The sequence below is a fragment of the Emys orbicularis genome, chromosome 15, assembly GCF_028017835.1.
Source record: "Emys orbicularis isolate rEmyOrb1 chromosome 15, rEmyOrb1.hap1, whole genome shotgun sequence".
Lineage (NCBI taxonomy): Eukaryota > Metazoa > Chordata > Testudines > Emydidae > Emys > Emys orbicularis.
The window spans coordinates 2,933,796-2,947,691 of record NC_088697.1 but is presented as its reverse complement, the minus strand read 5'-3'; the positions used below and the strand labels follow the sequence as shown (position 1 = coordinate 2,947,691).

The 13,896-nt window shown below is 54.5% G+C and overlaps 1 protein-coding gene and 3 non-coding genes across 4 annotated transcripts; 2 read left to right on the top strand and 2 right to left on the bottom strand.

Annotated features, from left to right (window-relative positions):
- Positions 1-270: 270 nt before the first annotated feature.
- Positions 271-3,302, top strand: HES7 (hes family bHLH transcription factor 7). The gene is made up of 4 exons (XM_065416919.1): positions 271-312; positions 438-533; positions 682-859; positions 2,878-3,302. The coding sequence occupies exons 1-4, from the start codon at positions 271-273 to the stop codon at positions 3,300-3,302; spliced, it is 741 nt and encodes a 246-aa protein (XP_065272991.1).
- A 5,975-nt stretch (positions 3,303-9,277) lies between these two features.
- Positions 9,278-9,348, bottom strand: TRNAG-GCC (transfer RNA glycine (anticodon GCC)). Its single transcript has one exon. It is a non-coding gene; the product is annotated as a tRNA-Gly (tRNA).
- A 1,673-nt stretch (positions 9,349-11,021) lies between these two features.
- TRNAG-GCC (transfer RNA glycine (anticodon GCC)) lies at positions 11,022-11,092 on the bottom strand. Its single transcript has one exon. It is a non-coding gene; the product is annotated as a tRNA-Gly (tRNA).
- A 659-nt stretch (positions 11,093-11,751) lies between these two features.
- TRNAG-GCC (transfer RNA glycine (anticodon GCC)) lies at positions 11,752-11,822 on the top strand. The gene has a single exon. It is a non-coding gene; the product is annotated as a tRNA-Gly (tRNA).
- The last annotated feature ends 2,074 nt before the right edge of the window (positions 11,823-13,896 follow it).

Here is a 13,896-nt window from a genome sequence, read left to right as displayed (position 1 = left end):
GGCAGGGCTGTGGGGAAGGGGAGGGGAGGGAAGTTGGGGGTCAGGGCTGTGGGGAAGGGGGATCGGGGCAGGCTGGGGGCGGGGGGCGCTCTCCCCCCGCGGGCCGGCCCCACTCGTGTGCCGCGCCGCGGGGGGGCCGGGGGGCAGCCACACTCCGGCGGCGGATCAAAGCCCGGGGGGCGGCGCCGGCGGGGCCGGGCCAGGGGCGGGGGCCGGCTCATAAAGGGGCCGCTGGGGATCAGCCGCCCCCCCAGCCCGGCCGCCGCCACCATGAGCAGCAGCGCCCAGTGGGACAGCAAACAGGACAAGAAGGTAACTCCGGAGTTCGCTCGCTTCGGGTCTCATTCCGGATCCGGCGGCTCCCTCCCCGGATCTCCCCGCTCTTTCGGGGTGTCTCTTTCAAAAGCTGCCCCCCTTCCTTCCTTTTCCCCCTCCAGCTCCTGAAACCCTTGATGGAGAAGCGGCGCCGGGACCGTATGAACCGGAGCCTGGAGCGACTCCGGCTCCTCCTATTAGAAGCCACCCAGGACGAGGTAAGCCGAATCGGATTTCTTCCTCCCATTTCCCCGCCGCTGCCCCAAACCGAATGATCCAACGCATATTTCTCTTTCTCTCTTTCCCTCCTTCCCCCCGCTTTGTCCTTCCCTCCCTCTCTCTTTTTTGTTGTTGTTTTTCTTGCAGAGACTTAAAAACCCCAAAGTTGAAAAGGCCGAAATTTTACAAAAAACAGTTCACTTTGTGAGGACCCAGCCTCCTGCAGGTATCCCCTTCGGCGCGGCCGGCTACTCCTCTTCCTTGGCTCTAGCCCGGGGGGGCCCGTTGGCCAACCCAAGTTGGGCCCGGACCAGATACGACTACGGTGACCGGCTAGCAAGTGTGAAAAACTGGGTCCCTTTTCGGGGGGGAGGGGGAATAGCGGAATGTTTGGTCACCCTAGACTTTCCTTCTCCCCGGGGTGTTTCCCGAGCCGGGACCCGGCAAATGATGGGGTGGGTCTCCCCCATCCTCGCACCTCTTTGGATGGAGCTCCGGGGCGGCCCGGACCTGACAGATGCTCAGCTGGGGCAAATTGGCGTCGCTCCGTTGGGGTCCTCACTGGCTTTGGTGTAACTCTGGAGGACGTCTGTTGGGCGTCTGTGTTTTTACACCAGGGCGAGCGAGGGGGGAGTCCGACCCATGGGCGCCCATGGCGTTACTCTGGATTTGCACTGGATCGAGAGGAGATAGCTTCGTTGGAGTCCAGGGGACTCATTCTGCCCGGCCTTTAGTCTGGATTTACACCGGTTGGAGGTTCTCCTCTCTCTCTGGTGTAAATCGGGAGCGCCCTGTGTTTAGACGCTCCGTGGGAGCTCTGGGACTTGCTCACTTGGGAAGGGAAGGAGGGTTTGGCGCAAGAGTTTTGCCATAGACTCCTTAGGGAGTAGGTGGGTGTGACTTTGATTGTCTCCCTGAGAAGTAGGGGTGTGTGTCCCCCTGCTGCCCCCTACTGGACAGGATGAGCCCTGGTGTATGTGTGTGTGTGTGTGTGTGTGTGTGTACACAACTCCATCCCATAACACCCATCACTCACCCCGCTCAGGCTTTTAAACTCTCACACTCCTGTCTGGGGTCGGCCTGGCCGCAGGGCCAGATCCTGATCTCAGGCCTGGTCCTGCAGTAGGAAATCAGGTGGGTAGAACTACGTCGCTCAGCGGTGTGAACAGTCCAACCCCCCCGAGTGACGCTGTTACCCTGGCCTTACCCTGGGTGTAGACAGAGCTACAGATTTCTCCCCTTGACCTAGCTGCCACCCTTAAGTGTAGACCTGGCCTCAGTTTCTCTGCTATAGATCTGGGCAGGAAATTAAGTCCCCCTCTCTGGACTCAGCTCCCACGCCGCCAGGCCCAGCCCTTTTCCAGCAGGAGCTCACCTGGGCTTTCTCTTCCCCCAGCCCCAACCAGCCAAATCCACCTTAGGTGACTTTTGACTTTTGAATCCTGCCTCCGGGGTTTTGCATGGGGGTCAGGGAGAGGGTCAACGGATGTGGCACGCAAAAATACATTGCTTGGCCGCGAAACCTGCTTCCCGGGCAGTTTTGCTGTTGATTACAACTGGGTCACACCCAACTGGTGGGGCCCGGTTCTGATTTTAATCACACCCCGGTGTAATTCCGGAGTCACTCCGCTTGAGTCACAGGGGCTGATTCCCCTCTCGCTTACCCCGGTGTAAATCTGGAGTCAGTCCGCTTGAGTCACGGGGGCTGATTCCCCTCTCGCTTACCCCAGTGTAAATCTGGAGTCTGTCTGCTTGAGTCACAGGGGCTGATTCCCCTCTCGCTTACCCTGGTGTAAATCTGGAGTCAGTCCGCTTGAGTCACGGGGGCTGGTTCCCCTCTCACTCACCCACTGGGGCTGGCTGGTTTACATGAGTAGAAAACCATTGTAAGCAAGATCTCAATGAGGTCTGTAGTGTATTTCCCTGAAGCCAGCTTGCCAGGGAGGTGCAACTCATCCAAGCTTTGCTGAGAAATTGGCATCCCTGGGTGGGGCAGCCCAGTGTTCCCACGTGACCTTAACATTGGGGAGTCTACAGAGCACGCGGAACCCATTTACACCAGCTGAGGATCTGGCCCTGTGGACGTTCCCCATTTAAAACTGGCTTCGGCCCAGGGTGTCAAATGCCACTTATTTCTGGGAACACCCCCCCCCCCGCCCCCCGCAAAGCCCTGGCCTTAGCAGACCCCGGGGGGGAGAGGTGGAGGTTTCTCAGTCTGCAGGGCGCTGGGTGTCCCGTCCCCAGTGGTTCGCACTTGCCCTGCTGTACCCTTTGCGCGCCCGCTGCTTGATGCCTCGCTAATTAGCCCCCTTTGTCGTTGGCGGTTTTTGCAACGCACCACAGAGCCGGCGAGGCGAGACGACACCTTTTTGCAGAGGTACCACAGCGGCTATCGGGAATGCCTGAGCCAGGCCACGCACTTCCTCCGCTCCAGCCCGGGCATCTGCGCGGGCAAGAAGGCCTACCTGATGGAGCGCATCTGCCACTGCATGGAAAAAATCACCGCCCGGGAGCTGCCGACGGGCAGCCCCTTCTCCAACCCGGCCTACGCCCGCGACACCTTGGCCAGCTGCAGCCCGCCGCTCGGGGACGCCGCCTGCGTCCTGCACCCTGCTCCGGCCTTCCCCGCCGGCCACAGACTGCAGACCCTCGCGGCCGGCCGGCCCCAGCTGGGGAACTCCAGCAAAGGCGCTCGGGACAAGCTGAATGGCTCACAGAACTCTGCTGGCCAGCCCCAGGAGCTCAACGTCTGGAGACCATGGCCATAGGGGCTGGGGACCCCCTTGTAAATCAATAGAGTGTATATTAAATTCTCTATATATTGTATATTAGGAGGTTTATGGGGGTGGGATGTTTGGGGAGGGTTTTTTTTTGGGGGGGAGGGGGTGTGCGTGGTTACTGCAACTTCATAATATTTTCCTTAAAGACCCAGCTCGGATGGGTTTTCCTTTCAAAAAGAAAAATCACTTGCTCCCAGCATGGGGAGAAACGCTGAGGGATCCCAAAGCAGCCGGCAAATCAAGATGCTGATTTTCTTCCCATCCCACCGTGATTTTTTTAAAAATGCTGTTATGGGTCGGTTGATTTAGTTGGGGATTGGTCCTGCTTTGAGCAGGGGGTTGGACTAGATACCTCCTGAGGTCCCTTCCAACCCTGATATTCTATGATTCTATGAAACGGGGGGGGGGGGTCACGTCCCTTTTTTGTCCACCTCAGAACAACCCCTTAGTGTCCAGCGGCTTAGCCAGCTAACCCTAGACGTTAAATAATATTCAAGAGCCAGAGCTGGGGGGCAGGGAAGGGGAGAGGAGTGGGGGTATTTCCCCCCCTCCTTGTATATATAGATTTCCCGCCCCCCCTTCCCCCATCTGTGTATTTCTGAAAAATAAAAATTCAAATGTGGACTCACAAATCTTGGCTCTGCGTGTGAGTTTGGTGTCAAAACTGGGGTGGGGGGATGGAAGGGCGGCAAAAAGGGGGGTTGTGTTGCCCATTGAGTGGGCATGGTGGCTCTTTGCGTGGGGCATGCATGGAGTCTACTCTGCCCCCCAAGTTCCCTGCGTGGAATCTACTCCCCCCACCCCACTGCCGGGTTTACAATGGCACCAGTGGTGCAATGGAGCCGGGCCCATGCTCAGAAGGGGCCCCAGCCTGCCCCGAGACCCCACTCCCCCCCGCCCACCAATTGCTTCTCTTGGCCTGCCCACCGGCTGGGTGAGGGCTCCTCTCTACCCCCTGGCCCCACTCCCCTGCTCCTCTCAGCCCCCTGGCTGGACCCCAGTGCACCTCCAGCTCCAGGCAGTCTCTGCTTCCCACCAGCTGGGGGGCCCCACCTGTCTCCCCAGAGCTGAGCCGCCAGGGACTGATGCAGAAGCCTGGCCAGTCTCAACCAGTGGGGGCGGACGGGACAGTGTGGGGGGCTTGGCTGGGTCCCTCCAGGCAAGTGGGTCTTGAGGGAGCCTCCCAGCACGGCTTGGGGAAGTGGGTCTCTTGCGGGGTCTGTGGGGGGTGCTGGGCTGTGAGGGGGCAGGGAAGATCTGTGTGTTGGGGCACTAGGGAGTGGGGCTTCTGTGTGGGGTGCCGGGCAGTTGTGGTGGGGCTGTGGGCAGGGGGGCGCTGGGCAGGGGTGGTGTTGTGCAGGGCGCTGTGCATTTGTATGGGGGGTCTGGGCATAGCGGGTCATGCAGTTCGAACGCTGTAGCTCTGAGGGGACGGGGAGGGATCTCTCTAGCAGAGGGCTCTTGAATTCAGCGCCCCGAGGCGAAACCAGCTCCAGTCTCTGGACGCTGAAGGGCGACAAATGCCCTAAAAATATTGATCCCTAGCTGTTTTCCACCCAGTGATCTCAAAGTGCTTCACGAAAGAGCCGGGGGACTGTTGCCTCCCATGTCACAAATGGGGAAACTGAGGCGCGGGAGATGTGAAATGACTTCCCGGCTTGAAGCGTCAGGCTTTCAACCCAGACCACGTGAGTTTACAGGACGTGCGCTGCCTGCCACGCCACACTCGCCGGGTCATTTTTCTTGGCCAAGGAGACCCTCCCGCTAGTGAGGCGAAGGGGTGAATTTTCTGCCCCTCCACCCGTTCCATTTTACACACACATCCGTGTATCCCGGCCTTTCTACCACCTCCCCATATACCCTCCCTCCCCGTGTGCATTTAAAAATTCCTTGCAACAGAGAAGCCTCCCCCTGTCCTTGCTAAATTGTTCCACTCGTTAATGACGCTCCCTGTTAAAAACACACATCTCATTTCCAACCTCAATTTGTCTAGCTTCAGCTTCTAGCCCATGTTCTTTGCTAGATATTAAATATTTGCTCCCTGGGTACTTACGTTTCTGTTCTCTATGTGAAGGCAGTGCAAGAAAAGCAAGCTAGATTTTTCAGTGGGCAAAGGGGACATTGGAGAAGCAACCGCAAGAAATCAGGGAGGTTTAGCCCAATGAGGTCCCTGCCAAGCCTGATCTTCTATGATTCTATGACTAATACTCAGCATTACTTCAACAGGCAGCGTTGCATCTACAAACAGGGGTGGATGCAGGCTCTGAGGTGGCATTGTGTTTTGAGTTCTGTTTTAGTTCCGCAGGAAACCACATTGAGCTCCCTTCATCGAAGCATTCATCTACTGGACGCTTTTCAGCCACCAAAATAAACCCTGCTATTGACCCAGAGACATTATTTTTAGCATCGATTTTTTTGGCGCGGAATCTTAATAAATCCTGATAAATCCCCAGGAAAAAGTAAATAGAATAAAACCCCAAAACGAAGGGCCCGAATCGTAACACTGCACAGAAAACCTCTTCTTTCTAATGTCGCAAAGCCACCAGCACGGCCCACAGGAATTCCAACTACAGCTTGGCAAGCCCAGGGAGCCAGGCACCAGCGAAAGGATCTGGGATTCCCAGTGGATTGGGGAGAGTGGTGTTACTCATGATTTGAACCCCGCAGTTTGGGGAAGCGAGCCCCTGGCTCCGCCCTGGCTCCGCCCCTTCCACCTAAGGCCCCTCCCCTCCCTCACCCCTTCCACACACACCCTCATCTGCCGGATCCCCGAGCACTCCCACCACAACCACTGCAGCTGGAAGAGCCCCAAGCACCGGCCTGCTGGCTTCGGGGGAGAGGGGGAGCGTGGGTGGGGCCAAAGGATGGGTTTGGGGGGGCCTAGCCACCTCTAGCCTGTGATACCTGCTGCCCACGAGTGTTACTGGGATTGACTGGGCTGGTGTTAGGGCCACCTGGGGAAAGAGCAAAGGACAATCCGCTCATACACCCGCCTGCTTCTGCTAACCGTGTAGGCGGGTGGTGGAGATTTTAGCCCTGTTCCACCTTCTTTAGGTGATCCTCTCACACTATAGGCGATCACAGGATCTGTGCAAGGGTCCCCCTAACACAGAAAAAGAGACAAGGCCCGTGGAACAAAGTGGGAGTCAATTTCAGACCCCTTTCTTCTGAGTCGAACAGTGAGGCAGGCCGAGAGACATGCGGCTCACCAGGCCGCATCTAGTCCCAGGCCAGCAGGTCCGGCTCCTAGGCGGGGGAGTGGGGGCTCCGCGCGCTGCCCCCACCCCGAGCACCAGTTCCCCACTACCATTGGCTGGGAATCGTGGCCAATGGGAGCTGGCGGAGCAGTGCCTATGGACAAGAGCAACGCGCGGAGCCTCCTGGGCTCCCCGCCTAGGAGCCGGATTTGCTGGCTGCTTCCGGGGGGCAGCACGGTGCCAGGACAGGCAGGGAACCCCTGGCCAGATCCCTCACCCCCTCCCACATCCCAACTCCTTGCCCCAGCCTGGAGCCCCCTCCCACACCCTGAACCCCTCTGCCCCACCCCCCAGCCTGGAGCCCCCTCCTGCACCCCAAACCCCTCATCCCCGGCCCCACCCCAGAGCCTGCACCCCCAGATGGAGCCCTCACTCCATCCTGCACCCCAACCCCCTGCCTCAACCCACAGCCCCCTCCTGCACTCCAAATCCCCCATCCCCACCTCCTAGCCTGCCCCCCCCCACACACACTCCAAACCCGGCATCCCTGGCCCCACCCCAGAGCCTGCACCCCCAGCCAGAGCCCTCACCCCCAACATCTCAACTCCCTGCCCCATCCTGGTGCCCCCCCCACCCTGAACCCCTCTGCCCCACCCCCTAGCCTGGAGCCCCCTCCTGCACCCCAAATCCCTCATCCCCGGCCCCACCCCGGAGCCCGCACCCCCAGTTAGAGCCCACACCCCCTCCCACACCCCCTCCCACACCCCAACCCCAGCCCAGTGACAGTGAGTGAGGGTGGGGGAGAGAGAGCCACTGAGGGGTGGGTCGATGTAGTGAGCGGGGGCGGGGCTTCAGGGAAGGGGCGGGGCCAGGGTATTTGGTTTTGTGCAATTAGAAAGTTGGCAACCCTAGTGTTTGTGTGTGTGTATGAAAAAGAGTGTGTCTATTTCAAGTTATTGCGGGTCTGGTATGTGAGCATAAAGCTGTGTGTGTTTATGAGTGTTTGAAGGTAGGGTGTGTCTGAGGGGAAGTGTCTGTGTTTTGTGTTGGCATGTGTCTGAGGGAACGTGGGTGTGTTTTGCGTTAGCATGAGTCTGAGGGGACGTGGGTGTGTTTTGTGTTAGCGTGTGTCTGAGGGGACGTAGGTGTGTTTTGCGTTAGCGTGTGTCTGAGGGGACGTAGGTGTGTTTTGCGTTAGTGTGTGTCTGAGAGGATGTGGGTGTGTTTTGTGTTAGTGTGTGTCTGAGGGGACGTGGGTGTGTTTTGTGTTAGCGTGTGTCTGAGGGGACGTGGGTGTGTTTTGCGTTAGCGTGTGTCTGAGGGGACGTAGGTGTGTTTTGCGTTAGTGTGTGTCTGAGAGGATGTGGGTGTGTTTTGTGTTAGTGTGTGTCTGAGGGGCAGTAGTGCTGGGGGTTGGTGTGTTCACTCTGTGTCTGGTACAGGTCTGACTCCAGATTTTCCCTGCGCTCCCTGGAGCAGCTGCTGCCTGACCCTGAGAAGAGCTGGAGCCCAGCCCCTTAGAGGCCATGTGGCCCAGACCCCCCTGGGGCTGGGAGTGTGTGGGGGTCTCCCCTGGGGAGCTGCCCCCCTTCCTGGCCAGGGGCTTCTCTTCCCCGCCCCTGGGGCTCCAGGTGTCAAGCCTCTTGGGCTCCCTTTGTAGCAACCTTGTCACTTGTAGAGGCTGGATCAAAGGGGGGGATATTGACACGCAAGGCGGGGCAGCCTTTCCCAGACTCCCACCGCTGGGCTTGGGGGGATCGGGAGCCTTATGCATGTGTGTGTGTGTGTGTGGGGGGGAGGAACGGCACACATTGCATGGATACATCCAAAGGTGGTGTGAGGGTGTCTATTTGCAGGGCACCTCACCCCATGGGACCCAGAGCCCTGCCCTGCAAGGGTATCCCCCACCACAGAGATACCTCTCCACAGAGTGTGGCTGCAGGGACATTGGTTCCCCTTGGATCTCTGCCCTGGTGGAAGCCGGCATCTTCTGGTGGGGGGAGCACAGAATCACAGGACTGGAAGGGACCTCGAGAGGGCACCTAGTCCGGTCCCCTGCACTCAAGGCAGGACTAAGTATTTAAAAACCAGGACTAAGGTTTTTAAGGCCCGGCTTGACAAAGCCCTGGCTGGGATGATTTAGTTGGGGTTGGTCCTGCTCTGAGCAGGGGGTTGGACTAGATACCTCCTGAGGTCTCCTTCAACCCTATGATTCTATGATCTAGACCATCCCGGACAGGTGTTTGTTCAACCTCCTCTTAAAAATCCCCAATGATGGAGATGCTACAACCTCCCTAGGCAATTTATTCCAGTGCTTCACCACCCTGACAGTTAGGAAGTTTTTCCTAATGTCCAACCTAAACCTCCCTGGCTGCAATTTAAGCCCATTGCTTCTCGTCCTGTCCTCAGAAGTTAAGGAGAACAATTTACCTCCCTCCTCCTTGTACCAACCTTTTATGGAGTTGAATGGGGTGGCAAAGTTTTTTTTGTTCTTTTTTTTTGGGGGGGGGGGAGAAAAGCCAAGTAAGAAGGAGAGAAAAATAAGAAATATGAAGAAAGGAAGATAAAATAAGAAAAGAAAAAAAAACTGGGAAAGATGGAAAGACAAAAAAACCAAGGAAACGTGAGAAAGAAAGAGGAAAAGAAGAAAGATAGAAGCAAGGGAAGCAAGAGAATAAAAGGAAAATCAGGAAAAAAGCAGAAGAAAAATAGAGAAGGGAGGAAAAAAAGAAGGGAGCCATGGGGTTGAACCAAAATACTCACACTTGCATTAGCCGGGAATCGAACCCGGGCCTCCCGCGTGGCAGGCGAGAATTCTACCACTGAACCACCAATGCTGCTGTAGCTGTTTGATCAGCCCTACGTCTTTCACAGCTATTGTAGCACGCTCTGCTTCCTTTGCACACGTGCAGGGCCGCCGCCCCGCTGTGTGTATTGCAAACCCTTTCCCCTCTGGCTTTCCAAAGCTTCCACCCTCTGGGCTGCATCTGCTTGGGCCTAGTCCAGAAATGCCACCCGCCGGGGTTATTGTCTTCTCCCCAGGCAGGCGACGGCATCTTTGCACCAGAGGAAAACATTCTGCCCTTCCCACTGGTCTGGGGATGCTGGTGTTACTGCTATCAACTGGGCTGGGCTTAGACGCAGCTGGGAAAGGTATTTGCTGCATCACAGTATTTGGGTGGTAGAAGGAAAAATCAGCGCCAACCCCCCCCCCGCTTTATTGGAATCACGTTTTCCTTGGGAGGGGAGATTTTTGGCCTCTCAGATCTCCCAGTGCATTTTGTCACTAGTTGGGGTCTTTCTGTTTCTCCCCCCAACCCCATGTCCCCCTGGCCTTCTCATTCCTCCAGATAACAACGCCAGAAGATAGCACCAGCTTTCACCAGTAGAGAGAATCCAAGAGGGAACCAATGCCCCAGAGGAAGTTTCTACAGCCAAACCCCGTGGGCCCAAGTTGGAGGGGGTGTCAGTCTCGGTAGGGGATTCTTGTAGGGAAGGGCTCTATTCCCATGGGATGAGCCTGCCTGGGTACCCTACACATAGACACCCAGGCAGGCTTTGCAACCCCCCATCCCGGGAGCTCCAGCAGCAGTTTTCCGATTCCCCCACCCCCGCCCCCCAGCCCAGCGGTGTGAGCCTGGGAACGCCTGCCAGGCGTGTGTGTGTCAATTTCCCCCTTTGATCCGGCCGCTGAAAGTGACAAGATTGCTCCAAAGCGTCCCAAGCTTGACACCTGAAGCCATCAAGGGAGGCAGGGAGGGGTATCATTTGCTGTGGGTCAAAGGGGGGCAGTTGACCCCCCCTCAGTCCTTGGTTCATCTCCCGCCCCCCGCAACAACAACAACTTTTCATAGGTCTATCTGGTCCTCCCCCCCCCCAAGTCTTTACAGGTCGCGATATAATCACCGGTAATATCTATATCCTGACACAACTTGCCCCCCCCCCCTCACTGCCCAGGAATTTTTCTGAATTAATGCCAAGGGCCGGTTTGGAGCAATCCTGTCACCGTGAGTGAGAAAGAAAGAAAGAAAGAAAGAAAGAAAGAAAGCAAACCCAATAAAGAAAGACAAAATCTAAGAAAGAAAGAAACCCAATAAAGGAAGACAAAATCTAAGAAAGAAAGAAACCCAATAAAGGAAGGAAGGAAGGAAGGAAGAGAAAATCTAAAAGAAAGAAAGAAAGAAAGAAAGAAAGAACCCAATAAAGAAAGAAAGGAAGGAAGGAAGAGAAAATCTAAAAGAAAGAAAGAAAGAACCCAATCAAGAAAGAAAGAAAAACCCCAAGAAAGAAAGAAAGAAAGAAAGAAAGGAAGGAAGGAAGGAAGAACCGAACTAGACTGAGGCAGACAGAAGGGGGCATGAGGAAGGAAAAGGGGAAAGAGAAGAGCCAGACACTGGCTTACACTGAACCAGCCCGTGAGATTCAAACTCTTTCTTGTAGCCCGGGCGACGCTTTCCCTTGCTCTGCAAAATGGGCAACCTGTGCCAATGAGGCCAAAAGGCTCCGACTGTGCATTGGCCGGGAATCGAACCCGGGCCTCCCGCGTGGCAGGCGAGAATTCTACCACTGAACCACCAATGCTACTGCTGGGGAAATTTTCCACTGCCTTCCCTTTACAGCTGTTGTCACATCTGTCTCCCTCCAGTTCTTCTAGATCTCTGGTTTTCAGGGCATACGTGTCACTGCATTCTCCCATGCTGCTCCCCTCCTCTCGGCTGTCCTCCGAGGAACATTGTACCTACTACTGGTCTACACTACGACTTTAATTCGGATTTAGCTGCTTTAATTCGAATTAACGCTTGACCCGTCCACACAACGAAGCCATTTAATTCGAATTAAAGAGCCCTTTAATTCCATTTCTGTACTCCTCCTCGACGAGAGGAGTAGCGTCAAAATCGGTATTGTTAATCCGAATTAAGGTTAGTGTGGCCGCAATTCGAAGTTATTGGCAATTCAATGTTATTGGCTACCCACAATGCAACGCTCTGGAAATCGATGCTACTACGGTAGCTTGGACGCACACCACCAAATTAATGGTGCCTAGTGTGGCCGAATACATTCGAATTTATAAAATCGGTTTCCTAAATTCGAATTATATAAATTCGGATTAATCCTGTAGTGTAGACATAATGAATGCAGTGACACGTATGCCCTGAAAACCAGAGATCTAGAAGAACTGGAGGGAGACAGATGTGACAACAGCTGTAAAGGGAAGGCAGTGGAAAATTTCCCCAGCAGTAGCATTGGTGGTTCAGTGGTAGAATTCTCGCCTGCCACGCGGGAGGCCCGGGTTCGATTCCCGGCCAATGCACAGTCGGAGCCTTTTGGCCTCATTGGCACAGGTTGCCCATTTTGCAGAGCAAGGGAAAGCGTCGCCCGGGCTACAAGAAAGAGTTTGAATCTCACGGGCTGGTTCAGTGTAAGCCAGTGTCTGGCTCTTCTCTTTCCCCTTTTCCTTCCTCATGCCCCCTTCTGTCTGCCTCAGTCTAGTTCGGTTCTTCCTTCCTTCCTTCCTTTCTTTCTTTCTTTCTTTCTTGGGGTTTTTCTTTCTTTCTTGATTGGGTTCTTTCTTTCTTTCTTTTAGATTTTCTCTTCCTTCCTTCCTTTCTTTCTTTATTGGGTTCTTTCTTTCTTTCTTTCTTTCTTTCTTTTAGATTTTCTCTTCCTTCCTTCCTTCCTTCCTTTATTGGGTTTCTTTCTTTCTTAGATTTTGTCTTTCTTTATTGGGTTTGCTTTCTTTCTTTCTTTCTTTCTTTCTTTCTTTCTTTCTTTCTTTCTTTCTTTCTTTCTTTCTCACTCACGGTGACAGGATTGCTCCAAACCGGCCCTTGGCATTAATTCAGAAAAATTCCTGGGCAGTGAGGGGGGGGGGGGGGGCAAGTTGTGTCAGGATATAGATATTACCGGTGATTATATCGCGACCTGTAAAGACTTGGGGGGGGGGGGGGGAGGACCAGATAGACCTATGAAAAGTTGTTGTTGTTGCGGGGGGCGGGAGATGAACCAAGGACTGAGGGGGGGTCAACTGCCCCCCTTTGACCCACAGCAAATGATACCCCTCCCTGCCTCCCTTGATGGCTTCAGGTGTCAAGCTTGGGACGCTTTGGAGCAATCTTGTCACTTTCAGCGGCCGGATCAAAGGGGGAAATTGACACACACACGCCTGGCAGGCGTTCCCAGGCTCACACCGCTGGGCTGGGGGGCGGGGGTGGGGGAATCGGAAAACTGCTGCTGGAGCTCCCGGGATGGGGGGTTGCAAAGCCTGCCTGGGTGTCTATGTGTAGGGTACCCAGGCAGGCTCACCCCATGGGAATAGAGCCCTTCCCTACAAGAATCCCCTACCGAGACTGACACCCCCTCCAACTTGTGCCCACGGGGTTTGGCTGTAGAAACTTCCTCTGGGGCATTGGTTCCCTCTTGGATTCTCTCTACTGGTGAAAGCTGGTGCTATCTTGTGGCATTGTTATCTGGAGGAATGAGAAGGCCAGGGGGACATGGGGTTGGGCGGAGAAAGAAAAAGACAAAAAAAAGGGGGAAATTGGGAAAGAGAAAAATGGGAAAGAAAGTGGAAAAAGTTAAGAAAGAAAGAAAGAATAAGTAAGTACACTTATTAAGTTTGCGGATGATACCAAACTGGGAGGGATTGCAACTGCTTTGGAGGACAGGGTCATAATTCAAAATGATCTGGACAAATTGGAGAAATGGTCTGAGTTAAACAGGATGAAGTTTAACAAAGACAAATGCAAAGTGCTCCACTTAGGAAGAAAAAATCAGTTTCACACATACAGAATGGGAAGAGACTGTCTAGGAAGGAGTACGGCAGAAAGGGATTTAGGGGTTATAGTGGACCACAAGCTAAATATGACTCAACAGTGTGATGCTGTTGCAAAAAAAGCAAACATGATTCTGGGATGTATTAACAGGTGTGTTGTGAGCAAGACACGAGAAGTCATTCTTCCGCTCTACTCTGCTCTGGTTAGGCCTCAGCTGGAGTATTGTGTCCAGTTCTGGGCACCGCATTTCAAGAAAGATGTGGAGAAATTGGAAAGGGTCCAGAGAAGAGCAACAAGAATGATTAAAGGTCTTGAGAACATGACCTATGAAGGAAGGCTGAAAGAATTGGGTTTGTTTTGTTTGGAAAAGAGAAGACTGAGAGGGGACATGATCACAGTTTTCAGGTATCCAAAAGGGTGTCATAAGGAGGAGGGAGAAAACTTGTTCACCTTAGCCTCTGAGGATAGAACAAGAAGCAATGGGCTTAAACTGCAGCAAGGGAGGTCTAGGTTGGACATTAGGAAAAAGTTCCTAACTATCAGGGTGGTTAAACACTGGAATAAATTGCCTAGGGAGGTTGTGGAATCTCCATCTCTGGAGATATTTAAGAG